Genomic DNA, 27,611 nt, shown 5'->3' with positions numbered 1-27,611 from the left:
AGCACACATATAGGCTAATATTAAATTATCTGGCCTTTTCTACAATTTGCCGCATTACGAGTAGTTGCTCTCTTGTGCCTCGACCTTTTACAAAACCTGCTTGCTCGGGGGCGATCTCTCGGTACAAGTAACCTTGGAGCCTCGTGTTAATTATGTGCAGCATGACTTTACTGGCGTGGGATACGAGATAAATTAGTCTGTAGTTATTGCACTTCTTCGTTGATCCCTTTTTGTGAAGTGGAATGAATATCGAATGTGACCAATCGCTCGGCCAAACTCCAGTGACCCAAATTCGACAACAAATGATGTGAGGTATATCCACTCCGATTTTCTCCATGGCTTTTATTGTATACCCCATATAGTATCGGGTAAAAAGGAACGCTATTGTTTTTTTTTAATTTATTTAAAGTTTTAATAAAACGTTGATTTTGGAGATTTTTTTTGTTATCAATAAGTAGACAGGTAAGCAAAGTTTACGTTTCAATAAAATTTGATTGTGTTTATGATTTTTTTCTATCTTCTAGTTTTGAACATTTGAAGTTAAGTGTTCCCAATTCCCCCACTTTCCCCTATCACATTAATTAATCGGTAATTTTTATAATTATTTTTTATTTCTTATCAGAACATAACGTTCTTACGTGTTTTGACCTTGAAAAGGAGGGCCGCGCGAAATAAATTGCGTGACACTTCCAATTAACCGATTAAAAATTGTTAATTGAAACAAAAACATACGATAATAGTTGTACAAATTAATTTTCATATGGGTATAGAGAAGAGTATTACGACCACACAGCCAAATGATATAAATATAATATCTTACGTTAATAAACCTACACGTCTTATTACACACACCCTCTACAGGAAGCAAGCTAGCTTTAAAGATAATATAATCAATGTTACACAAATTTAGTTAACTTGACATCTGACTTATGACGATAATGAAAACGCGTGAGATGTTTTAAAATATATAATATTATTATATAAATAAATAATAATATATTCAACGATTTATTTTGATATTGGAAGACGTGCGGTCAACAGTCCGCAAGTCAAATCGAGGTGAATATAATACTTTGTAATTATTTTATTCTATATCGCTCGTAAGGAGCGACTATGACACAAACAACTGTTACTGTAAATTTGTAAATTTTACACTACGCCAGTTTTCGTAATAATAATGAAGATTCTAAGTATTTCTGACAGGTAATGATTATTTTACTTTTGTAGTTTGAAGTCTAGGCTTGAAAGGAGACTAATTTAAAAAAAAAAATCAAACCATATCTAAGTGCAAAAAAAAATCATTGTGGTATAATTAAATCAATTTCACATTTTTTTAGCAATTATGTCACTGTCGCTCCGAATGAGCGATATGTACAATAAAGTCGACTAGCGCCTATCCTGTCCTGGTGAAGCTGGAAGGACGCCAAAGACGATAGTTTTCACACACACAAAAAAAACCAAAAAAATGCTAACGTCACAATATGATTTCGGCCATATTTTATTGTTTCATTATGAATAATGTGAAAAACCATACATTATACACTTAATATATTTGAGATGAAAAACTGTGACAAATATTTACGTACATACGTGGTCGGATTCGGTTTATGGATTGGGATTATTGCGGTTAAATCTAACTGCCTTCAATTATTTTCTGCTACAAACTGAATACCTATATGAAGTTTATCACAGGGAACGCTTGGAGCGCTACAATCTATAGGTTATCGATAAAATAAATAAAAAAATTAGAAAAGTTGAAAACCTTGACATATTTGGCGATTCCCTTCCAATATTTAAGAACAAAATTATAAAAAGTTGTTGTTGAACCTCAGCCTCAGCCTTGGTCTGAGTACTCGGGTATTACTGCCCTTGTTGTCTTTCTTTTGTTTTTAATTTTTTATTATTATTAATAGTATTGTTAAATCTCTATTAATATATTAATGTAATGCATGCTGTGATTGCCTATAATTAGAGTTGCAGTTATCAATTGCTCTATACATGTCAATGTTATTTTATGTCTTACTGTAAACCCTGTCGGTAATCCTTAAATAAATAAATAAAAATATGATATGCAGGAATGTTCATTAAACAATGACGTAAAAGTGATAATAATTTATTAAATGGGAACAAATCACGCACGATCATGCGGCCTCAAATTAGGATTCATACTTACATACTTATGTACGTATATATACGTACGTCTTTCGATAAACACCCAGATAAAGTGCAAAAAAACCTGTTTATCCCACGAATGTTTGCACGATGCGGGAATCGAACCCACGACCCTCGGCGTAACAGTCAGTGACGTTAACTTCTGCGATTTTTTTTTTTTTTAATTTTCCTCAAAATGACCTCTAGAATACCTAGTAGTACTACGTGCGTGGTTCTGACCACAGGAATGAATGTACTGTTACGTAGAAGACATGAAGATTCTTAGAAAAATGCTCTACAGTCATGTTTTAGCCGCAGACTGCGTTAGTGCTGTAATCTTATACCTTTAAACGAGCAATTCTTGTAATTATATATATATATAATCTGAATATCGGAAACGGCTCCAACGATTTTTATAAAATTTCGTATATAGGGGATTTCGGGGGCGATAAACCGATCTAGTTACGACATTTTCAGAAAATGTTGTTTTATTCGTGTTTTCAATACCTAATCAACTTGATCGATAATCAACTTTATGACTCTTCTCGACATCTATTGGCGAATAATAATACTATTTTTCATAATTGAGAGCAAGACACAATAACACTAAAGCTATTTCAGCAGATGGCGTTGTTAAGCCACCCGAAGCCAATGAGTGTTTGGTTTAAGGTTAGACCAAGAAAATGAATTGTTTATTTATATTATTTGTGTCTTTTTAACTCACGTGTTCACTTAAAAAATGCCTAAACGATTTGAAATACGGATCCATCAGATCCAATAACCCTTGCATTAGACGCATTTGGCTCTAATACTAGGAGCAGGCTTAGGGACCCCGGTAACCGTGGTCGTCAAACTCGGGAAAGAGTTTGACGTGCAACCTAAGCTAGCATCAGCTCGTTGAGTTTCTGGCCGAACCTTCTCAGCGGGTCGCGATTCCGATCCGGTAGTAGATTCATTCGCGAAGCAGCTACTCTTGAGTTGTGATATATATAATAGAATACATAGTTTTTAATTGATGATTACGTCACTTATTGAAATATTACCTTCGATCTCGTTGAAAAGAGTTAAATCATTCGTAAAGGATACATTTATTTCAGGTGATCAGGTATAATGCTTTCGACGGAGTGTCTAATTTTCTTGTTGTGCGCTGCGTCAGCATCGATTTCTCAAACTGACTGGGATCTCGAAGATAAAATTTACGTGGAAGTTTCCTCAGCAAGCTATGAGGAAGCCATAGCCACAGCACAAGAGCTGATCTCGAATAACAAAAGCACCGTAGTACGGGATGCAGTGAAATTATTAATGCACAACAAAGTCCGAAATTCAATGGAATTCGCTTACAAACTGTGGCAGTCCGGCAATTCGGAGATTGTAAGAAAACAATTCCCGGTTGCGTTTGAGACAATTTTAGGCGGAGATTATGTGAACTTCATAGACTATGAATACGGGAAAGCTTTAAAGCTCGGCTACAAAACAGATCGGAATGCCGAGAGAACAGCTTACGGCGATAAGTACGAGAGGATCAGTAACATAGTTGCGTGGAGGTTATTGCCTTTTTGGGAAGACGGTAGACTGTTTTTCAAGATTCTTAATAAGGAATACAACGAATATTTGAAGCTGGATACGATTACAAATCACGCAGGGGACCACAGGGCGTCTGCTGGCAGTTCGCCTTCGGATGCCGCGTACCACTGGTACCTTCACCCAGTTGATTTTTTGGACCAGACCTTGTTTTTTGTCTATAACAGGCAATACAGACAGGCCCTGAAGCTGAGTCGTCAGACCGGTCTGGACGGAGGTTACAATGTTTTCGGACACAATGGCGACGCCATTAACGACCTCGATATCCACGCTTGGTCCGTTTCGTCGTTGTGAATAAAAATTTGGTTGTAAAATCATCGGTTTTATTCGTTAATTCAAATCATCGAATGATCAAATCCGTTTCTTATTTCCCAATTTTTCAATTTGTTTAGGCAGCATTAGAAACTAAAAGTAAGTTATTATTGGAGTCGTACGGTAGTAGTTGGACGCCTTTTAATCCTTTCAGTGCTGAGATTATTTTCACATATTTTGCTTAAGTTGCACATGTTTTTGAAAAATCAAAGTACCTTATAAAGACATTAATTTAAAAAAAATACAAAAATAATGCTTTTAATACTGTGTAAACTATTATATGTATGTATGTATGTATTTGTAAATTAATATAAATTTCATTGCACCTACCACTATTCACTCTGCACTACCTTTGGTTGACTGGTAGAGAATGCCTTAGGCATTAAGTCCACCAATGTAATTTTTACATGAAGTGTAATAAATAAATAAATAAAATAAAAATAATTTTATATAGTTATGTATTTATAAAGGTTATTATTAACTTATTAAAAACGTTATAATAATATGTACATGCACGCGCTAAGACACGTCTGTACAGATCGTTACCTAATACCTATAATCACACTGTAAATAGTCGATATTCTGACGCTTCGCATTTTGTATGCGTTAATTGAGTCGATTTACCGACGGTCCGCGCTCAAGGGGTTAAGCTTTCGTTCACTATCCGTGGGTACATAGGCTGATGCACACTGTCATGAGGCTTTAACGATTCACGAGTTAATAACAACCACTTAGCATATATTTGTTTATTTTAACATATAATTGATAAATAAACGTTCAATCCTTCGTGAATTGTGGGTTTTAATCCAAAACTTTTATGTAACAAGTATTTTATAGAGAAAATTTAGTTTTTTAATAAGAGGCGCAGATCTTCGCCTGTCATTTCATGTGAACAGCAAGAGTATTTCTGATGTCGATTTTTTAAAGTATTGTAAATCCAAAATCTGAAGTCGTCGTGGCCTAAGGGAGAAGACGTCCGGTGCATTCGTGTTGAGCGATGCACCGGTGTTCGAATCTCAGGCGGGTACCAATTTTTCTAATGAAATACGTACTCGAAAAATGTTCACGATTGACTTCCACGGTGAAGGAATAACATCGCGTAATAAAAATGAAACCCGCAAAAATTATAATTTGCGTAATTACTGGTGGTAGGACCTCTTGTGAGTCCGCGCGTAGATACCACCGCCCTGCCTATTTCTGCCGTGAAGCAGTAATGCGTTTCGGTTTGAAGGGTGGGGCAGCCGTTGTAACTATACTTGAGACCTTAGAACTTATATCTCAAGGTGGGTGGCGCATTTACGTCGTAGATGTCTATGGGCTCCAGTAACCACTTAACACCAGGTGGGCTATGAGCTCGACCATCTATGTAGCAATAAAAAAAGAAATTAATACAATTAGTAGAGCATGTGAATCATTGTTCCTACTATATATGCACTGGTACATATTCGTCCCTATAAAATGAAATAACAAAATCATTTTCAAATAATATATTTTATTTACATTATGAATTGTATCATAGTTTTTGAACTAGGAATATTTATAATAATATTATAAGCTACAATAATACTAAAAATTATATATATATATATATTTATGTTCGTATTTACAATATTTTTCTAAGTTTAATTTATTTATTAATAATACCTATATTGCTAGTTTCATACAAAATTTTGTATGATATTTCGATTGTAATTAAATAGCTTTTTTCTGTTGAAGGATTGAGTTTTCTTACAAATAAATTCAACTTATATCTGATTATGTTCAATATACTATGTATACATTTAAATGTTGTACAATGTTCTTATAAAATCAATGATAAAAAAATTTAAGTCCATAATCATACGTAACATGTAGGCATGTAACAATGGCTTTGGAATTTTGATAATATCCACGTTACAATTTGCCGATTTGACCTTCGATTTATAAAGAATAATTCCTTAACGCGATCATCATACACATTTGACACAAAAGAGAATCGTACTAAATAAAATTTGAATAGTATACACATAAAGTAAATAAAAAAAAAAAACACTTGTGCTAATTTAAAACTAGAATGAGATTTTTTTTTTATGTTTCTCATTAATGTAACGTTGAAAATAATTGTAATAAAATAATTTGTTGTTTTTTAAAACAAAAATAGACTGCACGTACTAATGTAAAACTTACCAAGTGTATTTTGAAACGTTCTCGAAAAGGAAGATAAGAAAACACGTCCTATAGATCACGAGGTGAAAAAACCTTGTTTTTTTTTATTTTTATTAATTACATTACCCAATTGCATCACGACTACAGTTGATAGTAGCAAAATAATAATATATTCGATATAAAGTGACGAATTCTGATGGCACCGCTAAACTTATTTATTTATTTTAGGTTTTTGCTTTGAATATGAGTGGTAGAAGAAAGGAGTACCATCATGTATAAGGGACAAGTTGAAAAAGTGTCCACCTGTAAATAGAGCAACTCATTGTTCGGAGACTCACCGAAATAGCGCTATTAGTGTAAGGAAGTGGAAATTATATGAATATACCAGTTTTAAGCAGAGGGATATGTGCTGGATTTAAAGAAAAAATGTTATATTTTTCGTGACTTGTGTAGTTCAAAAATATGCAGTATTAAAATCTCAATAATGTATTTATTTTTACTAGAGGTCCCGCAGTAGTCGAAATTCGACTATAATTAATTGGAATTGTAAGTTTGTACACTATTATGATTTTATTTTCAACGCCAAGACTACAACACTATAGAAAAATATTAATAAAGACAAATAATATTTAATCTATTCTCAGTTTGACCACAGACGTCAAGAACAAAAGTTTGACAGTAAATAGTATGCATGCGTGTGTGCGTCAAATACATGGTATGTAGTGTGTGTAATGTTTTCCTTATTGATTTAATGTATCTTTTATGCATTATTTAAAAAAAAATATTAGCATTGTGCACTTCTTCTCTATATTCTCTATAAGTGTGGAAAATTTCATACTTCTCCGTCCGCGCAATTTTCGTAAAAAGGGATACAAAGTTTTTGCTTCACGTATTAATATATAGATTACTATTAACGTAGGAAATGTTTCTTTCCTTCATAATTAAAACCCGTCTCGAACAACTTATGGCGCTGTTTTTAAAATCCTTCCACATGCTACCGTGGCGCCAACTTCATTTTCTCTCTTTCTGCAAATACTTCTTAATACCCTAAAATGGTGCTCCTTATTTCCACCCTCCATAGTTTTCGAGAACGTTTTCCAAACACCCTGTATAAAGTTGTACCGTCCCTAGACTTTGTTACAAGCGGCTCATCAAAAGCCTCAATCTCACTTCTAAATCGCTCCTAGTCTTAAGACCTGACTTGATTCGTTTCCATTAAAATAACAGTAAATTGCATATTAAAAGATAATAAATTCTTAAATATTAGGAATGAATTTTCCTTATAAAATGTATCTACAGTTTTGTTCATGTAAAATATTTACAAAAAAAAAAATTGACTTTTTTTTGTTTTTGTTTTTTTGTTTTTAGTTTTTTTGAGCTGACTTTGAGCTTTAAAACTAAATATAAATATATGTGTGTATAGAAAATTCGTTAAATGATTAAATAATTGTATTGAAATGTACTTATTTATCAAACTTTTAAATAAAAAAATAAGGGGTTAAACGAGATTTATATGTATTTAGGTTTGGTTTGTACATAGTTGAGTTTCTACCGAGCAGTTGAGGTTTGAACCTCGCGTCTCAAAGCTAAATTCACATTGCTGTGTGTCGGGCGGGCTCGAGTGGGTCAATATGGAGGTCCCAAAAAAGATTTGAGCATTTATAAGTTAAATTTTCACGAAATATGACACGGTTTTGTTGGTATTGATCTACCAGGACCGCATAAATAGCTTGGAGTTTGAATTGTTTCGTTGTTTCGTTTTAACCGTACTCAAAAAAGGTTAGTTAGTATTTAAATTTAGAATAAAATCGTTCGGGTACCAGGACTTCATAGCCACAAAGAGTTTTTATCTACAGGTAACCCTCTTATGTATAACACGGTATTTTACAACACGATTCCATTCTAACACGAAAAAAAAATCCCAAAACCCTTTTATAACACAATAAAAAGATTTTTGTTAAATTTATTTTGAAAATTACATTATGCACTATGAACTCACAATATATGGGAATAACCTAAAATTTACAGCTTTTTTATGTATAAAGGTAAAAAAATACATTCCATATATATGAACCATTGTACCATGGTTCACTTGCGGACTAAATAAAAATAAAAGCAGTTGAATGGAATATTTTAAATGTATTCAACTGATAATTATTTTTATTAATGTATTTTTTATTTGATTTGTTTTGCTAATTTTAAGTATGTTTCAATGATGCTATATGTACACATTGGCTTGTTGTTGTCTGAAATAAAATAAATCATTCATTCATTCATAGTTGAGGTGTTTCATTCAAAGAAAAAAATCTTTTTTTTTGTATTGGCTTCTAGTTTCATATCTAGTTTCATTTTTAAGAACGTATTTACCGTTTTCATATGAGGGTTACCTGTATTTTAATGTTTCTTAGCAGATTTTATAGGATTTGGCGGGAACGCGATTAGCGAAGTTGTGTAAATTATTTTTATTTGTTAATTTAGAGTTTATTCAGATTTATATGTGTAATAACGGTGGTTTATTAACTGTTTAGGATCTGTGGAAGTGCACGAATATAGGAAAATGAAACAAAGCCGTTGAACGGAGCTTCTCGATTTCTTCCAAAAACTCAAGAGAAAAAGTATCAGTAAATAACCAACTACTATATCATTATCTAGTTTAATTTGATTTTCATTTGATTGATTAAAATCCCGAATTAAATCAATTTCATCACATTACGTTTCACTTAACAGAATATTAGATTTGGCTTAAAGGTCTCGTTACCGGGATACCTCTTAAAATCTTCAAGAGAAAAAAATGCAGATTCAAAGTTTGGTACTTCCATAAATATGCTCAAAAACTGTTGCGAATACCAGGATAGCAATAGAATCGACACGTTGATACAATGTAATATAAAACGCGAACATTTGTGTACCGGGACTACATAAATCTTAAGAGTTGATAAATCTCTTAAGTTTTTTTTTTAAATCTTATTTTTAGACGCCAAATTTCGGACAACTATAATTGATTTGTTTCGAATTAAAAAAATGGTGCGCGTGCAACTTGGTGAAACTTGGTGTGAAAACCACATTAATACGCATCGCAAAAGAAGTTTCGGTTCCGGTATAAAATATATATATCCGGTATAAATCGGGTATAAAAACGCAAAACAAAGGACATTTCAATTGACGACACATAAAACACAATTATCTATGTACCAGGAGTACATGAGCCGTAAGAGCTGACACGTTCCGTTGTTTTTCGTTGCGTGAAATTGGAGGTATCGGGTACCAGGGCAGCAGCAGATCATAAGAAGCCCATGTCGAGCGCGTTGTACAGCGCCGCGATGTCGGAGTGGCTCGACACCCTCCAGAAAGGGTAGTTCTTGGCCTTGGCGGCGGCCTCCTCGTCCTGGCCGTCCCCTATGACGACGTACGTGCACCGCTCGCCGAAGCGCTGCTTAATTTTCTCAAAGCAAGTCTCCTTACCTGAGGCAGCAATGTACATCGTTAAATAAAATACAACCGCAATGTAAATCGCTAAATAAAATGCAGCCACCGACTACCCCCCACTTTTTTTATTTTTTTATTGCTTCGATGGGTGGACGAGCTCACATGTGTGCCCACCCGGTGTTGAGTGGTTACTGGAGCCCATAGACATTTACGACGTAAATGCGCCACCCACCTTGAGATATAAGTTCTAAGGCCTCAAGTACAGTTACAACGGCTGCCTCGCCCTTCAAACCGAAACGCATTACTGCTTCACGGCAGAAGTAGGCTGGGTGGTGGTACCTACCGGTGCGGACTCACATGAGGTCCTACCACCAGTAATTACGCAAATTATAATTTTGCGGGTTTGATTTTTATTACACGATGTTATTCCTTCACCGTGAAAGTCAATCGTGAAAATTTGTTAAGTACATATTTCATTAGAAAAATTGGTACCCGCCTGCGGGATTCAAACACCGGTGCATCGCTAAATACGAATGCACCGGACGTCTTATCCTTTAGGCGACGACGACCTGTACCATTTACTACCAGATGGGTCCCAAGCCTATCTAGCCTATCTAGAGCAAACTAAAATAAAAAATACTAAACTAACCCGTTTTCGTGGCGGAGTATATATTTTCGATAGGAAACACGCCCCCTAAACCGAAGAGCAGGACTTTAGCCAAAGCCGGGACGAGCTGAGTCGTCGTCACTAAAACATTCACGCAGTTCTCTCTGTAAAATACAATTACAATTATTAAAATAAAATTACATACATTAATATTCAACCAAAATCCATTTCCATTTACCACAATTATTTCAAGTTTCCTTTTCACTAGGTTTACTGATAAGCTCAGTGGTGGTTTTCATACCCGCTTATCATATCGTGGCCCTTTTAATAACTTTTAAGTAGGGCTAAAACTATTAGGCTTCGTGGCCAAAGTAAGCTAGATAGATCACAACAAGTTCGAAAAGACTTAAGAAATTCATTGATAAAAAAACTATAATTTAACCGAGTTCGTACAATGAATTAAATATACATATTTATGTTCTTTTACATTCTCTTACTCTCTTATTCATACTTTGTATTATACTGTCAACAGATTCTGAGATATTTCTAAGTCTAACTTAGCAGGCAGTTGATTTCAAATCAATTTCATACTTCCATCGGAACAGATATTACTCAAACTGGACCGATACAAATAAGGTAGAACATAGTGAGGACATACCGAGAATTAATCATATTCAGACACTTGCAGGCTAATGTTAACCAGTTATCCGTGGCCTGTTCAAGTTCTGCTCTCAACTGTAACCACTGTTCTCTCTTCGCTGGCCCTAGGAGCCCTCCAACACTGAAATATGAAATGTTTTAATAATAAACTGGTAAAAAATGGTGGTAGGACATTTTGCGAGTCCGCACGGGTATGTACCACCACCCTGCCTATTTCTGCCGTGAAGCAGTAATGCGTTTCAGTTTGAAGGGTGAGGCAGCCGTTGTACTGTTAAAAGTGAGACCTTACCACTCATGTCTCGAGGTGGATGGCGGTATTACGTTGTAGATGTCTATGGGCTCCAGTAACCACAGGTGGGCCATGAGTTCGTCCCCCCATCTAAGCAATAAAAAATAATCTATAACTAAACATGGACACGCTTTAGTCTGAGCACTGCAATGTGTAGATAACAAGAATTTGTTGAAAGTACTCAGGTGCCAGCTGGCCATTCCGAGTGGGATTAGAACAAATCTTGAAAAGCCCTTACACGTTTAGATTCAATTCGGATAAAAGACACGCGAGTGCATACATGATGAACAAACGTACCAACATCAATTTATTGTATATGTTACTAGTGAAATCCGATCATGCTCCGCTGTGACCGTCACTTAACAAGAATATTTACATTATTGATTAACAGATTCTGGCTGTTTTATCTAAAACAGCTCCATCCCACCTCTTCTTGTGGGTATTGTTATGGTGACTATAGAGTCACCTATGAATCGACTGCAACGTTCTCTGAGTATTACAAAAGCATACCCGGTTCACCAACCTACATTACTGATGGTAGTGCATATTATAAGCCCACAGATATTTACAACGCACCTACCTATTCCTGTTGCGAAGTAGTTTACTGGTCCAAACGATGGGTCAGCCGTTAATAACTTTTTTTTTAAAGGGATTTTATGACCTGGTAACTAAGACCTTTAAGTCATGTCTTATTTTAATGAAAATGGATACGGTAATATGGAGTGAAATGAAATGAAGATGATTATTAATCATCTGAAATATAATCTCAGTAAAATGGTGGTCAGTTACTGATATTTTTTCAGTGGACTTTTTGGAGGATCCCGTGAAGTTACGTCCAGCGGTTTTGTTTCATTTTCCCACATTTGTGCACTTTCACAGATTTTAAACACTTAATAAAACACCGTTATTACACATTTAAACCTGAGGAAACACTAAATAGGCAAAATAAAACAAATGACACAACTTCACTCCTCGCGTTCCCGCCAAAAAGTCCCTTTATGTAACATAATTCTAGTTAGGTAACAGATCGGTTCAGTAAAGCAGTGAAAGGGTCAAATTAGTTATTTCGATATCGTACAACGAATACTGACCTATTCCTGTAATTATTGTAGGTGTCTTTGATCTTCCTGTACCGGAAGGCTAGTTTCCTCATCCAGTCGACTCCGCCTCGCACCCCAGGCGCACACAGAGCGCCTCCCGCCGCGCCCGCATGAAACCCATCCGTTGTGAAGTTGTACGCAGAGAGATCCTGGCCATTATCATCGGCCGATACCGCGTCTATGTGCTCCTGGTCGCAATCCTGAAGTTACAATCTTTATTATACATTGTTGTCTATTGTTGTCTACTATAGATTGTTGATAGGGTGTATTATAAGCCTGCATGAATTGGTTCCTTTTTTTTTTTTTTCACATAAGCTGATAGCCTTGAGAGGCTATTTCAGCGGAACTTTAACTAGTAGGTGAGCTCACGGGGCTCAAACCTGACGAAGTTGCTAACACGAACCCTAGCAAGAGCCGTGCTTCGCAGAATCTACCACCGGATCGGAAACGCGACCCACTGAGAAGATCCGGCAAGAAACTCAGTGGGCTCTGTCTGAGGGTTAATTTACTCGAGCCCTTCGTTGCAAGGGACGGGTTCGACGAGAACGGTGACCGGTGCTTGAGGTGCCTAAAAGCACCGTTAGTGGATCGGGAGGATCCGTAATGACGTGTTTGGGGCGACGTCGACTGCTTTCCATTCTTTCAGCAGGATCGGGAATGAATTGGTACCATGCATTGGTAATACAATACAACGGAGACTCTGAGGCTTCATGTTTAAAGATTTTTGCAACTATCACATTGTAAGCCCTCTTGTGGGTCATTGACCCTTTGCTAATTCCATTAAAAAATTGCTTTTCACTTGCCTTAATTGTTTGTTTTATTTTTGGTATTTCATTTTAATGAAATGAGTATATTTTATGTTTATATGTTATATTGACACAAACTTACCTCAACATCATTGAAAAAGAAATGTGTATCAGCCAAGCTGAATATCATTTCTTCCATCCTAAATCCTAATTGCACTATCTGTTGCGTATCCTGTAATGAGAGTTATCACACAATTTACAATTGAAAAGTACTTCAGTACTTCAAGGTGAGATTGGATTTTACAATATTGAATGTGGGTTTCATGCAAATGTGTTGGTTTAATTTTAAATGAATTAATTATATTTAAAAGATTAGCACCTGGGCTATAGCAGTTCAATAAACAAAGAGTTAACTAATTTGAAATAATTTTTCTCATAGAAAATGTCAATGAAAACAAAAGCATGATGTTATAATTTAAAATCAATTTAATATACATAGAAGATATTAGAATAGATTTGAAATCTCAATACTCTATCAGGTTTTCTCTAAATAACACATTATTTGTCTTTTTCTTTTAGAAAGGTAATTCACCCCTAACATTCATGAATTATTTGTGTCAAGAAAATAGAGAAGAAAAACATATTTTCTATTATCGAGTAATTGCTTTAGTGCATATTTTACATATCTTCCAGAGACATACATCTTACATATCTTCTTTTTTACTGGTGGTAGGACCTCTTGTGAGTCCGTGTGGGTAGGTACCACCACCCTGCCTATTTCTGCCGTGAAGCAGTAATGCGTTTCGGTTTGAAGGGTAGGGAAGCCATTGTAACTATACTTGAGACCTTAGAACTTATATCTCAAGATGAGTGGCGCATTTACGTTGAAGATGTCTATGGGCTCCAGTAACTACTTAACACCAGGTGGGCAGTGAGCTCATCCACCCAATTAAGCAATAAAAAAAAAGAGAATAAATGATTTGTACAATGTACCTTATTGTACTTAGTAGCATAAGTTCCAGTGAGCAACGAATGGAATATAATTATAGTCTCGTCCAAATCCCATATGAAGACTCTGTCTGTGGCTGGCTCTGGGACGTGCTGGGCTGGCGATGATGAGGTGTTCCTGCGTCCTCGACCTCGAGACCTACTAGCTGTGCTTTCCCTGTTACAGAGGGAACTTTGGATTTATACTTTTGATAATAACATTTTAATTGAACTATTGATGTAGCTTTTTTTAATTAGTACATGTGCTCTTTACGGAAATCCTGCTTCAAACCTATCAAATATTCCACTTTTTAAACTTTTATAGATCTAGATGTGTATGTGAAGCTCATTTTCCAATTTAGAATTGAACTCATTTCTGCTTATGATCAGTCGGTCATTTGTCAGCATTCTTGATAATGAAACATAATTCTAAATAGAAATGAGAAATGGCTATACAAAATTTACCCAGAATTCTCTCTACATCTTCTGCTGGCCGCGTGTACTTCAGCTTTAATCGGAGATAATGGACTCGTATCATTAATTGATGGCAACATTGATGATGGTGAATCTGTGAAAAATTTACTAAGATTTAATAAAAATTATTGTATAACAGGAAATGTTCCAATATATAAATATATAAGATAACTAGCTGTACCCGTCCACTTTGCTGGACATTTAGAAGTAACATTATTATTTCTCACCCCCACAAAGATTCTCATCATTAAAGCCCCCACAACTGGTGTAGGGAGTCCAACACTCATATATTAGCCTATCCATTAAGTACATGTATTTTCTACATAGATACCAAGTTTTAAGCCAATCGGATACACGGTTCAGTAGTTATAACGGAACATTCGTAAAAACCACTGTAGATTTATATATTAGTATAGAAGAAGTATAAAATATTAATGAAACTAAATACAAAATGAATCTGCTGTCTTTACTGATATAAAGAAATATTAGTTCTGTCGAAAACAATTTGGAGTGGTCATTTAAGAGCTCAAATGAACTATTTTACTCGTTGTCATAATGTTTACAATGGACTAAATGCATTATCAAGGTTATGTTTTCGTTGTGTATTTCATTACCATCTCCGCTCTCCGACTCGGGCCAGTAATCCGAATTATCATCTATGTTCTCGTAGTGATCACTCGAATCATCTTCAGTAAGTTTCCTACGCTTATTTGAGTTCATATTCATATTTTCCTTGTCCATTTCCGTAATTAAAGGAGTCAAGGAACTCCAATGTTGGAATGTTACGTAAACTTTGTAAATAAACTTAAAACACCGTAATATGGATGCAGCTACATATATGTATACTATTTTTTTATAATAATAAATAAAAGTATCTGCTTATTTTGTTTTCTAAAAGTTTGATCAGATGTTTGAAATTTTAAGTTGACACTTGACAGTCGACATTTTAATAGAACTTGTGTAGGAACAAAAAGGAAAGCAAATGTTTGAATGCGTTTGTAATGAGTGTGAACGAGAGAAATGTAAAACATTTTATTGCATTTGATTTTGTGCAGCATTGAGCTTCGGCTGTATCTCTGGAGTATAAGAGGCAAAGGAAACGTAACCACATCAATAACATTTAAAATTTAATGTGATCATTTTCTGTTAATATCAATGTATTTTTTTTTTTCAGTTTTAGGCATTACATACTATTGTTTACGCTATAAATAACACCACGACATAATAATATTATTCCATCTTTATTCATCAATATACGTAATATTTTATTTGATGGATGGGTAGGGTATCTTGTGAGCCCGCACGATTAGGCACCACCACCCTCTCTATTTCTGCCGCGATGCAATAATGCGTTCCCTTTTGAAGGGTGGGGAGCCGTTGTAGTGTAAAACTACAACTGAGAACTCGTCTCATAAATTATATTTACGTTTTCGATGTTTATAGACTCCGGTAAGCATTTAAGACCGAACACCCGTCAAAACAACAAAATAAAACCTAATATTAATAAAAACAGTTTTTTGATTTACAACACTCGAATTCCATGATCACATTATCTTTACATGTTATATATTAAATTTTAATATTACAATATTATATTTTACCCTTGGTTATGTACTTTTGAGTAAAATTTTTTTTTTTTTAATTTTTTATAAACATTTTTTGTAATTACCTGACAATGCTCCTCCGAGATGGTATGAAGTGTGACCGGCGCTCCCACTACTGCTTGGCGAACTGACATAAGGTGAATAGCTGGGTGCTGCGTAATAGCCACTGTACTGAGCAACATTGTGTTCCGCGTAGCCGGCTGCATAATTACTATAATCCTGAAACAACAGTTAAATAAATATTAAATTATGGAAAATTAAATATATAAATAGCAAGCAGTAAAATTAAGTACAGTAGTTAAGTTTATTTATAAGTTAATTTTCGTTTTTTTAGCACCTTTATTCGAACTTTAGTGTTGTCAAGAAAATGATTTTGGAATTATTTATTTCTTATCTTTCGTCTTTACATGGATACATTTCAAAAAATGAAACATAAAACGTACCACATCCAATGAGTCTAAATGTAAAGGTTATAGTGATTGTGGTCGAATCTTTAAGCGAACATTAGTTAAACCAGGGGTTCCCAAACTTACTTTGTCTACTGCCCACTTTGAGAATAAATTATTTTTTAGCGCCCCCATTTTTTCAGAGAGCTCAGTCACTGTCTAAGAGTCCTCCTAGATGAAATCGCCTCCCAAGCTTCTACACATCGTCCCCTTTTTTTTTTGGTTCTCTTACCGCCCCCCTTTAAATCTACAGCGCCCACGAGGGGGCGTTATCGCCCACTTTGAGAAAGGCCGAGTTAAACATAATATTCTCTTCCTTTTTTTTAGTATGGCACACAATTGTCATTGTCATTGTTACAATGTCAATGTCACAATGTTATTGTTGCCAGTGTTGAGTTTATCAGTGAGTTTATCATCTTCCGGTGGTCCGGTGGATTCGCATCTAGCGATGCAACGGTGTTCGAATCCCGCAGGCGGGTACCAATTTTTCTAATGAAATACGTACTTAACAAATGTACACGATTGACTTCAAAGTTAAAGGAATAGCATCAGTACACCGGTAACCACTTACTTCAATTGGGCTGTGAGCTCGTCCACCCAACCAAGCAAAAAAATAATCTGTTACATACGACAACATCCAAGATGAATAAATTACATTTACCCAAATTTTGTATTCGGTTACCTAATTCCGTTGTATCAATGAAAATACGTTAGATTATACCTCGTGTTATGTAGGTAGTAAGTGGTTACCGGATAACTACTTAACATCAGGCGGGCCGTGAGCTCGGCCACCTTTATAAACAATAAAAAAAACAATAGTTACTTGTTGTGTAGGAGTGAAGGTTTGCGATAGTCCTCCGTTGTATGAAGAGTATGCGTACGGCGAGGGTTGAGTGCCGAATCCTGTGGCGGGCACACTTCCCACTCCACTCATCCCGTACGCACTGAGGTATGTAGGCGTCGCTTTGCATGACGATCTGCTCCAAGAAAATCTTATATTAGAGTGGACACATTCTGTAGAACGATATCTGCGGCCGACGGGTTTTTGGATGGAGACCGGGTACTGGCAAAGATAACAGACACCCGGTCAGGGATAGCGATTATCTGCGAAGCACTGCTCTCGCTAGGGCCAATGTTAACAACACCTCCGGCTTGAACCCCGAGAGCTCACCTACTCGCAAGGGCTGATATTGCTTCTCAAGGCTATCAGCATACGTAGGAGCAAAAAAAAGCGATTATACGCCAAGGATCACCGGCAAGAAATAAAGAGATTCGAATCCTGGGGTTCAATGGCGGATATTGAGAGGGAAAGTAGAAATTGGTAGAAGTAGTTGGTAGAAAATTTATGCGTAAATTGTATGAACATTGTAAATTACATCGCGCAATTTACGTTACGCTTAAGACTTATTCTGGTGCAGTTTCAGCTAACAGAATGATGTAAATTTTTGTATTATTCAAACCTGTTGTTCGTGTTGTGCGGTGGAGGATATGCAGCGTAAGGCTGGTTGTAAAGACCAGAGCTGACGTACGACGAAGCCGCGCTGCCGCTACCATACTGCTGCATACTACAAAAAAACAAGAAACCTTAGTTGTGTCCTTATGATACGTATTCCTTTGCCGTTTTAAAATTTTATGTCAAATATTTGAGTTTTAGTGGGAAATATTGACCTGAGGTAGGTGAGGAGTACTCGCTGAGTTTTGTATACTTATTCGTTTGTCAATAATAATTATCTAACACACGAAAATAATAATAAGTAAATATAATCCAGCTATAGTATTTTCTTCGGTTTTCATGAGTGGAGAATATAATTAAAACTAATTTTGCGGCTTACTCCCGCCTTTTTTATTGTCATTGTAGGTAGGTAGGCATTTCGAATACTATAGACGACTTTTGTATGGAAATATTTTAGGCTTCTAGGAACAACTTTCATCCCATAGCTCTAAGTCTCCGCCCACGCGATTTAAGCTTAGTCCACGCAGACGAAGCTGCGAACGGAAAGCTAGACTATCTAAAGTAAATTTAATTTCGAAAATCGGTAACAAAGAGTACAATGAAGAATTATTAAGATATGAAAAAATCATTGTTTTGTTTTTTTACTACGCATTCTAATAATGACTGATAGTTTTATCGTAAAACATTCGATTCGCTACGAAAATGATAAACCCGCACCTACTGGCTAATCTCTAGTGACGATAATACGAATGCTCGCAATGTTATATTGTGCAATGTTATATTCAATTCGAATGCTTCAAGCAGACGATTGACTATGGCATTGTCGACGTCCATAAGCGACAGCAGTCACTCACCCCACTCGTCGGCTTAAAAAGTAAAAAACAAACAACTAAACTATTAAACAAAGTGAATTGTCAGAAAATTACGTTACGAAAACATTATATCCAATTAATTAATGATTACGCTTAACAGTCGACGTTGTAGAAACAGGGATGTAAGAAGGCAGCGAACTGTTCTTAGTATCTTTAATACTCAAGACATTGATTCAGTTGAAAGAATAATCTACTTAGGAAATATGTGTAGTTTAAAAAAAAACACACACACGCTTGAATAGCAAACCTAAAAATAATTATGTTCATCTTTGTTTACCCTGTTTAATACTGGCCAAGATATTAGAGCGAAGTTATAATATTATTGAGTCATCTTCGGTCCTTGATGCGTGTGAAATTTTTCAATTTAATCGGATTGCTTGAGGTCGGCGAAAATGGCGTTCAAAGATCTCGTACATACATACAAACAAACATGTATGCTTGTCGAAATAATAAAAGCTTTAAAAAGACAACAAATAGCATTACAGTTGCGTCGTCTATGAAATCCGGCTGTTACTTACTTTTTATTTATTTTTTATTTGGACGAGCTCACAGCCCACCTGGTGTTAAGTGGTTACTGGAGCCCATAGACATCTACAACGTAAATGCGCCACACACCTTGAGATATAGTTCTAAGGTCTCAGTATAGTCACAACGGCTGCCCCACCCTTCAAACCGAAACGCATTACTGCTTCACGGCAGAAATAGGCGGGGCGGTGGTACCTACCCGTGCGGACTCACAAGAGGTCCTACCACCAGTAATTACGCAAATTATAATTTTGCGGGTTTGATTTTTATTGCACGGTGTTATTCCTTCACCGTGGAAGTAAATCGTGAACATTTGTTGAGTACGTATTTCATTAGAAAAATTGGTACCCGCCAGTGAGATTCGAACACCAGTGCATCGCTCGATACGAATGCACCGGACGTCTTATCCTTTAGGCCACGACGACTTGACGACTTGACTTACTCATAATAATATATTGTTTTAATTTCACTTGACATTAAAGATATGAAGTTTTCAGTATGTTAATTTGGAATTGTTAATGCTAGTATATAAAACCTACAAGTGGCAGGTACCTTACATGAGTTGAGAACAGAATGACCTCGAGGAGGAAGATAACACATGAAATCTGCCTACTTCAATACTAAAAGACGACCACATCCTCTTTATTAGGATTGGAACGATTAAGAAGGAGAATATTAAAAACCTATACTCCACAAATGGAGGTAAAGCGTCAACAAATTTAAGGAGAGTCATTTGAATTTAGTTTTGAAGTTTTGAACGCCAGAAGCACGTGCAATACAAGGCATCGGTATGGTATGCCTCTAGTATCTCAACATTTCATCAACATCGTAATGATAGGTGCGTAACTATAATGGTAGCGGTTACCATCTTTCTATCGACGGGTCGTACGGGAGTACGAAGGCTATTTCTATTTTTTTACTGGTGGTAGGACCTCTTGTGAGTCTGCACGGGTAGGTACCACCACCCTGCCTATTTCTGCATGGAAGCAGTAAGGTTTGAAGGGGCAGCCGCTGTAACTATTCTCTTACAATATCTTTCTTACTGGTGGTAGGACCTCTTGGGAGTCCGCACGGGTAGGTACCATCACCCTGCCTACTTCTGCCGTGAAGCAGTAATGCGTTTCGGTTTGAAGGGTGGGGCAGCCGTTGTAACTATACTTGAGACCTGTAGAACTTATATCTCAAGGTGGCTAGCGCATTTACATTGTAGATATCTATGGGCTCCAGTAAACACTGAACGCCAGGGTGGCTGTGAGCTCGTCTACTCATCTAAGCAATAAAAAAAGTGAGATTTTGCAGTTAATCAAAATGGAGTTTTCAGACAGAGGCCGTAAATTGAATAGCTAAGTTTTGAACTGTTTAATCTATTTTATTACGTCCACATACCGCACTGTAATACGGCCCTGGACACTACAGTAGTACGGCCTGTCTTATTTAAGACATTGTCCTTTTGAGGCTTCCGCCAAATCCACGGTTCGTTGACCCCCGGTTAATGCGGCAGAAACAAACATCTGGCCTCAATCAAGATTAATTACTCATTTACTGAGATGATTGTACTATTAGAATTTACTATTGGAGCAATGAGCGATGTCTTCCGGTGTTGCAAAGAATAGGTAAAATGTAAATGTATATAATCTTTGTATAATCTATAGTTAATTTATTTGTGCAAGTAAGTTAATGCAATGGATTTACAATTATTGAATGTAACTAACACCGTGGTTACAGGAGTCTATAGATATCACAGCACTATGCCACTACCAACCTAGGGACTTGATTTACGTCTTAATTGTAAAGTGAATATGCTTATGCTTTTTGCGAGTTTGATTCTTGTTACTTGGTTCTTGATATTCAAATTATTACACACATAGAGAATTGGTACGGTAAAATAAATGAGTAACAAGCTTGTTAGTAGAAATGTTGAGATTTGTCGTATTTCAGGAGGCAGCATGGGTTAAGTTAGTAATGCATCATATCCCGCGTGTCTCCTAGACGCGGATATCTCGTAGGAGGTTCGGTCCAATGGCAGTAAATTAAATAAAAAAAACAAAATGTGTGCAATTCACACGTGGTAGAAGTGAAACCTTCCAAAATTAAAATACAATTATCCTAAACGTCTTAAGTATATGTAAAATTTTGTCATTAGTAAATAATTGTAAGGTAGTGCCCTCTGTGAATTGATATTTTAATTTCACGTATAATCCTAAATTAAAATTCACTACAAGAGCTTTCATACCCACGTTAGTATAAAAAAATCTCACAGATGGCGCTGTATTAAATAGTATGTATATTTCTGTCTCATTCTTTGCTGGCTTCATCCTACATATTTTTGTATTTGTGTCTCTTACCTGTCGTTTTTTCCGTTGCATCCGGTTTGAAATCACAACGATTCTAAAGAAGTTTTCACTTCAAAAAAACAATGCATCATACCTATTGTAGTATTGGTACGGCAGCGCGGTCTGGTCGTATGGAAGCGTTTCCCCGTACAGCGCCACGTCTGCCTCGCAAAGCCCCGGACTCCGCACCTCGCTTTTTACGCCACCTGGCAAAAAGACCACAAGCTATGTAAAAAAAAACAGAACATAGAGGAATAGAATATAGCTAAGTAAAATAAAGAACATTGATAGATTGTAGAATATAGATATTAATGAAAAAAGCTTTTTTATTTTATCAGTAATCTTGTCTAAAAGCTCTGTTTGTTTTTTTTGTTTTTATTATTGATTAGGTGGGGTAATGAGCTCAAGGCCCACCTGGTGTTAGGTAGTTACCGGAGCCCATAGACACTTACGACGTAAATGCCACCACCTACCTCGAGACACAAGTTCTAAGTCTCAATTTTAAAAGTACAACGGCTGCCCCACCCTCAAACTGAAATGCGTTACCGCTTCACGGTAGAAATAGGCAGGCTGGTGGTATCTATCCGTACAGACTCAAGATGTCCTATCACCAGTAAGATGGTAATAATTGTCATTGTTTTTGATAATAGCACACATTGAGGCAAATCGTACTCCTTAGAGCTGCTGCATTAATTCAAGCCAGATGATGACCGGTTTTTTTTTTGATAACGCCATCTTGTTGTGTCTTTAAAGCGGTTAGTTGCCCTCAATTAAGAAAAATAGTATTATTATTCGCCAATAGATGTCGGGAAGAGTTGATTATTGAAAACACAAATAAAACAAGATTTTCTGAAAATAAATCGTAGCTAGATCGATTTATCGCCCCCGAAATCCCCTGTATACTAAATTTTATTAAAATCGTTGGAGCCGTTTCCGAGATTCAGATTATATACATATATATTAAATATACAAGAATTGCTCGTTTAAAGGTATATGATTCCAGTCCTGATGCACTTTTGAGCAAGGATTTTTTTATTGTGGGCAGACGAGGATACGGCCCACATGTTGGTGAGTGGTTATTGTCGCTCATAATCGTCATCGATGCAAGGAACAGAGCCAAGCCGCTACCTACCGTACTTCAACTGACTTTGAGATTACCAGGCGACTTGTTTGGCGCGTTCTGTCTAGAGGTAGCAGTCTGGTTATATGCTGAATTACTGGCCAGATTTGAGTGTGGTTTCAGAGCAATTGTTGGTAGATGTCAAGATTGCGCTTTCAAAAGTATCTCTGTAAGCTGTATCAGAGTACTATTATAGATAATTCTTTATGATACAACTACTCGTCTTACATGCTCATGACGAATCTACTGTTTTATAATGTTTATGAATACTTAACTCACTTCTGAGTAAAATTAAAGAAAATTTAATACTCGTCTTAGAATACAAAAAGACAATACACAAAAGTATGTCTAAATGGAACCTACAATTAAAGGCTCAAGATAAAGATTTTCAATCTTTTTTTTATTGCTTTAATGGGTGGACGAGCTGACAGCCCACCTGGTGTTAAGTGATTACTGGAACCCATAGAAATCTACAATGTAAATGCGCCACCCACCTTGAGATATAAGTCCTAAGGTCTCAAGTATAGTTACAACGGCTGCCCCACCCTTCAAACCGAAACGTATTACTGCTTCACGACAGAAATAGGCAGGGTGGTGGTACCTACCCCCACAAGATGTTCTACCACCAGTAATTACGCAAATTATAATTTTGCGCCTTTGATTTTTATTACACGATGTTATTCCTTCACCGTGGAAGTCAATCGTGAACATTTGTTGAGTACGTATTTCATTAGAAAAATTGGTACCCGCCTGAGATAAGAACACCGGTGCATCGCTCAATACGAATGCACCGGACGTCTTATCTATTAGACCACGATGACGACAGTGAGAAAACAAAAGGAGTTTGTTGATTTCTATTTTATAGAATGTTTAAACTCAATCGACATACGCAGTAGTCCAAGAAACTTTGTTAGGAATGTTGCTGAACAAATGGAAGGTACTATCTCGTTTGGTCTAAATCGCAGTCCGCCACCAGTTTCTCCATGAAATATATTATATTTAAGAAACAGTATAACGTCTAGGCAACCTCTTTATTCCAGACTGCTTCATTTAATTAATTAATTAATGACAAAAATATTACTTTTTTTTTCTCAAATACTACCAGGCGAACAGAAATCGAAAGAGTAGCTTTACTCACCGGTGCTGTCGTCATTCATTAACCAGGCGACCGCGGAGGACGAGGAGGTGGCACACAGACCGCCCGATGACGTCAAAGGCAGCGCGAGACCGCCTAAAGTTGTAGTTGTTGCGCATCCGTTGACTATTCCGCAGCTATCGACTTCCGAAGTACCAGGCAAGCATAAGCTGTCGACGGTATTGGACGTGTTTGGTGTCGCCGTGGTTTGGAACAACGTCGACGTTCCAGAGACTAAAAGCGCGGGTAGCGTAGCATCTTGCAGTAGAGATGGCGGGGAATTTGAAGTCGACTCAGACTCGCAAGGACTTGGATTGACTTCGCTTGATATTCTGAAAAGCAAAAGGTGGCATTTTGAGATCGTTTTTTTAAATCATAGTCATAATAAATTACTGGGTACATAATTATATACGTTAGCGTTGTCGCTCTAATAAAAATAATGGAAAGCAGTCGAGTCGCCCCAAAAATGTCATTTCGGATCCTCCCGATCCACTAACGGTGCTTTTATTAAGGTACCTCAAGTACCGGTCATCGTTCTCGTCGAACCCATCGCTTGCGACGAAGGGCTCGACGAGTAAAAACCCACAGACACAGTCCACTGAGTTTCTCGCCGGATCTTCTCAGTGGGTCGCGTTTCCGATCCGATAGTGGTAGATTCTGGAAAGCACGGGGTTCGTGCTAGGGTTCGTGTTAGTAACGTCATCATGTTTGAGCTCCGTGAGCTCACCTACTAGTTAAGGCGACGCTGATATAGCCTCTCAAGGCTATCAGCTTAGGTAGGAAAAAAAAGTCTAATAAAAATCTATTTTTTATTTTGTAATATTATAGCCTGTAGTATTAAATTTAGCTTGTTCAATAATAACCCATTTCTTTAATTCATGTCGTTTTCGCTTTTCCCTCTTTCACAGCCAATTCAAACAATCAATAAGAAAACATTTAAATATTTACGGAGTTTAGCGCCCCCGCATTGCCTCCGAGCAAACACAACTTAAAATCGGATGTTAAAAGTCCATTAAAGGGTTCGGCGTGTGTTTTATCAGCCGCCTCCTTTAAGGACAACCCGGAATGTCTTCATTTGTGAAACGGGAAACAATTAAATCGAATGTTCGAGAGGGAATCGCCTTTGAAATGTTTTGTTTTAAGTGCGTTACGGTTTTAAAGTTTGTTTAAGAAGAACTTTATTGGAGTAGACCGTCTTTGTGATTGGTCAATCGCTATCTGATATCAGAAGCTCTCCGTGTGTGATTGAAATACGATTCCGTAAGAGGCGATCTTGATTTATTTATTTATTTCATGATCGACGTGTTTGGTACTTCGACGATTACCTACCTGGAAATTTAATTAATTTCCTTTCCTTCCTACTCTACTGGATAATGATGGTAGATAAAATATCTTATATTATTGTATTTTATTTTATATTAAATATGTTATATTATATCTATTGTTTTAATGTTCCTATTGGATAAAACGGAACTCATATAAAATGTACATGGTAGATGTCAAAACTTGAAATTAGTACATAACGTCTTAATTAAAAAGTGTATTATCTATGTACTAACATTTGCGGCGAAAAGGCTATAAGAGAAAATCATGAAAGAAAAGAGAACTCCTTTGACTTACGATCATGAAATTTAACAAAAGCCAACGTCTTATTACAAAAGTAAAAAGAATTAAGGTGAAATCCGTAAATAATATCTTTGTATATTTGACATGTAGAAAAAATATGTTTTTATGATTTGCAAACCTATACCTGGAAATAGCGCATCGAATATTACATATAAAAACAAAATCGAGAAGAGAAATAATTATTATTGCAATCGATCGACTAAGTCAATCTGTTTGAATAAACGTAAAAACCATATATGTAAACAGATTGCGCCAATTAACTCGTAATGTTCAAACACAGTGACATCGTGTTTATTATAAATTAGTACCATTAAAATGAATCGACAAAACTGATTAACATGTGTCACTTTTAGGGCTGTTCATTAGGCTGAATGAATTTAAACACTGTGTTGCAGAACTTTTTAAAAATTTGATAAAATTAATCTGTGCTATATTTTTTATTAGCTGTGTTGCGGACTTTTTGGCGGGAACGCGAGCAGTGAAGTTGTGTGTTATTTTTTTTGTTTTTGTTTTTTTCGTATTTCTTCGCGTTTAAATGTGTAATAACGGTGGTTTATTAATTGTTTAATATCTGTGAAAGTGCACAAATGTGGGAAAATGAAACAAAGCCGCTGGACGTAATTTCTCGGGATCCTACATAAGCCCATTGAAAAAATCCCAATGAATGACCACTATTTTACTGAGATTATAGTTCATCCCATATCATCTCATCTCATTTCATATCATCTCATCCCATTTCATTTAATTTCATCCCAGTTGATTAATGTTTCAAATTTATCATCTTCATTTTACTCCATATTATCATTTTGCATAAAAATAAGAGTATAAATTAAAATAAGAATTGACCTAAAGTCTTAGCTACCAGGTAATAAAATCCCTTAAAAAATATACATTAGCTGTGTTGCAGAACTTAAAAATTCTTAATATAAATCTGTGCGATATATATTTTTTTTACTTTTTACAAATCGTTTGGTAGCATTCATGAATAAAAATATATCTTGAAAATACGTGTATGTTTTATAATTTGTTTCAGCAAATTAATACTTTCTTTAAACGAGATAAGTATTCCCTAATAGACGAAATAAGTATTCCCTTTAATATTCTGTAATAGTCTAAAAATCCAGACCACAGATTATTTAATTAGTACAACTATGTTTTTTTTTAATGGTTAGCAACAAGTCAATTGGCCATATAAGTAGGCTAGTGTCATAATTATTTTCATCGAACCAGCCCTGAACATCCACAAACACCCCACATTCCCGATTTATCAAACACATTACACATTGCACGTGTTACGATTAATATTATAAGTTCGTTATCACCGAGCATGCTTTCACGCCTCCCATTTTGTTTTATGTGTGTACATATTATGTTGTGTGACAGACAGAGTCGTTGACGAGTCAACTGTCACAGATTTATCAAATACTAGCTGTACTCGTCCGCTTCGCTGGGCATTTAAAATTAACATTATTATTTATTGTCATTATTATTAAGGAGTCTAACACTCATATAAATATTAGCCTACCTATTAAGTACCTACATGTATTTTCTACATGGATACCAAGTTTCAAGTCAATCGGATGGTTCAGTAGTTATAACGGAAAATCCGTAAAAAACACTAGATTTATTTAATAGTATAGATGTTATAGCTTTTTTTTAATTTACTAGCTGATCCGGCAGAGTTTGTAGTGCCTCAATCGATAAATAAAAGACCTAAAATTTTGTATAAAATAAACTTAAAACAAACGAAAGGAATTCGTTCGACGGAGGACACATCAAAGGAAAAACAAAGTTGTTTGTTTTTATATAAATCCGAGCATTTCCATATTTATTCACCTTTCAAACCTTCTCTGGACTTCCACAAATAATTCAAGACCAAAATTAGCCAAATCGGTCTAGCCGTTCTCGAGTTTTAGCGAGACTAACGAACAGCAATTCATTTTTATTTAAATAGATTACTACATACACATCGGGCTTATAATTAACATATTAGTTTGGAAATAAATTCAAGATTAAGTA

The 27,611-nt window shown here is 36.0% G+C and overlaps 2 protein-coding genes across 3 annotated transcripts in view; one reads left to right on the top strand and one right to left on the bottom strand.

Moving 5' to 3' along the window:
• Nucleotides 1-823: 823 nt before the first annotated feature.
• Nucleotides 824-4,046, top strand: LOC101743208 (low molecular mass lipoprotein 4-like). 2 transcript variants are annotated; one of them, XM_012695276.4, is made up of 2 exons: nucleotides 824-1,059; nucleotides 3,249-4,046. In XM_012695276.4, exon 2 carries the CDS (start codon nucleotides 3,262-3,264, stop codon nucleotides 4,024-4,026), a length of 765 nt encoding a protein of 254 aa, XP_012550730.1. In that variant the 5' UTR covers nucleotides 824-1,059; nucleotides 3,249-3,261; the 3' UTR covers nucleotides 4,027-4,046. The 2 variants fall into 2 exon arrangements, with proteins under 2 accessions (XP_012550730.1, XP_021207157.1); XM_021351482.3 differs by having other exon boundaries at nucleotides 997-1,203.
• Nucleotides 4,047-5,516: 1,470 nt separating this feature from the next.
• LOC101743062 (eyes absent homolog 2) overlaps nucleotides 5,517-27,611 on the bottom strand; it is a 76,816-nt gene continuing 54,721 nt past the window's right edge. Inside the window, exons 4-15 of the mRNA XM_038018012.2 lie at nucleotides 23,970-24,298; nucleotides 21,806-21,917; nucleotides 17,989-18,093; nucleotides 17,352-17,505; nucleotides 16,148-16,301; nucleotides 14,470-14,572; nucleotides 14,011-14,182; nucleotides 13,160-13,249; nucleotides 12,263-12,471; nucleotides 10,881-11,003; nucleotides 10,265-10,386; nucleotides 5,517-9,651 (exon numbers count right to left, since the gene is read on the bottom strand). Coding sequence (XP_037873940.1) covers nucleotides 9,470-9,651; nucleotides 10,265-10,386; nucleotides 10,881-11,003; nucleotides 12,263-12,471; nucleotides 13,160-13,249; nucleotides 14,011-14,182; nucleotides 14,470-14,572; nucleotides 16,148-16,301; nucleotides 17,352-17,505; nucleotides 17,989-18,093; nucleotides 21,806-21,917; nucleotides 23,970-24,298 — 1,855 coding nt within the window. The 3' untranslated portion in view covers nucleotides 5,517-9,469. The remainder of the gene's footprint in view (nucleotides 9,652-10,264; nucleotides 10,387-10,880; nucleotides 11,004-12,262; nucleotides 12,472-13,159; nucleotides 13,250-14,010; nucleotides 14,183-14,469; nucleotides 14,573-16,147; nucleotides 16,302-17,351; nucleotides 17,506-17,988; nucleotides 18,094-21,805; nucleotides 21,918-23,969; nucleotides 24,299-27,611) is intronic.

The sequence above is a fragment of the Bombyx mori genome, chromosome 20 (assembly GCF_030269925.1).
Source record: "Bombyx mori chromosome 20, ASM3026992v2".
Classification (NCBI taxonomy): domain Eukaryota; kingdom Metazoa; phylum Arthropoda; class Insecta; order Lepidoptera; family Bombycidae; genus Bombyx; species Bombyx mori.
The sequence above is the reverse complement of the archived record's forward strand: the minus strand, read 5'-3'. Positions and strand labels throughout refer to the sequence as shown.

What these genes read in the sequence shown, in the direction of transcription:
- LOC101743208 (XM_012695276.4), top strand. Translation starts at nt 3,262, where the DNA reads ATGCTTTCGACGGAGTGTCTAATTTTCTTGTTGTGCGCTGCGTCAGCA.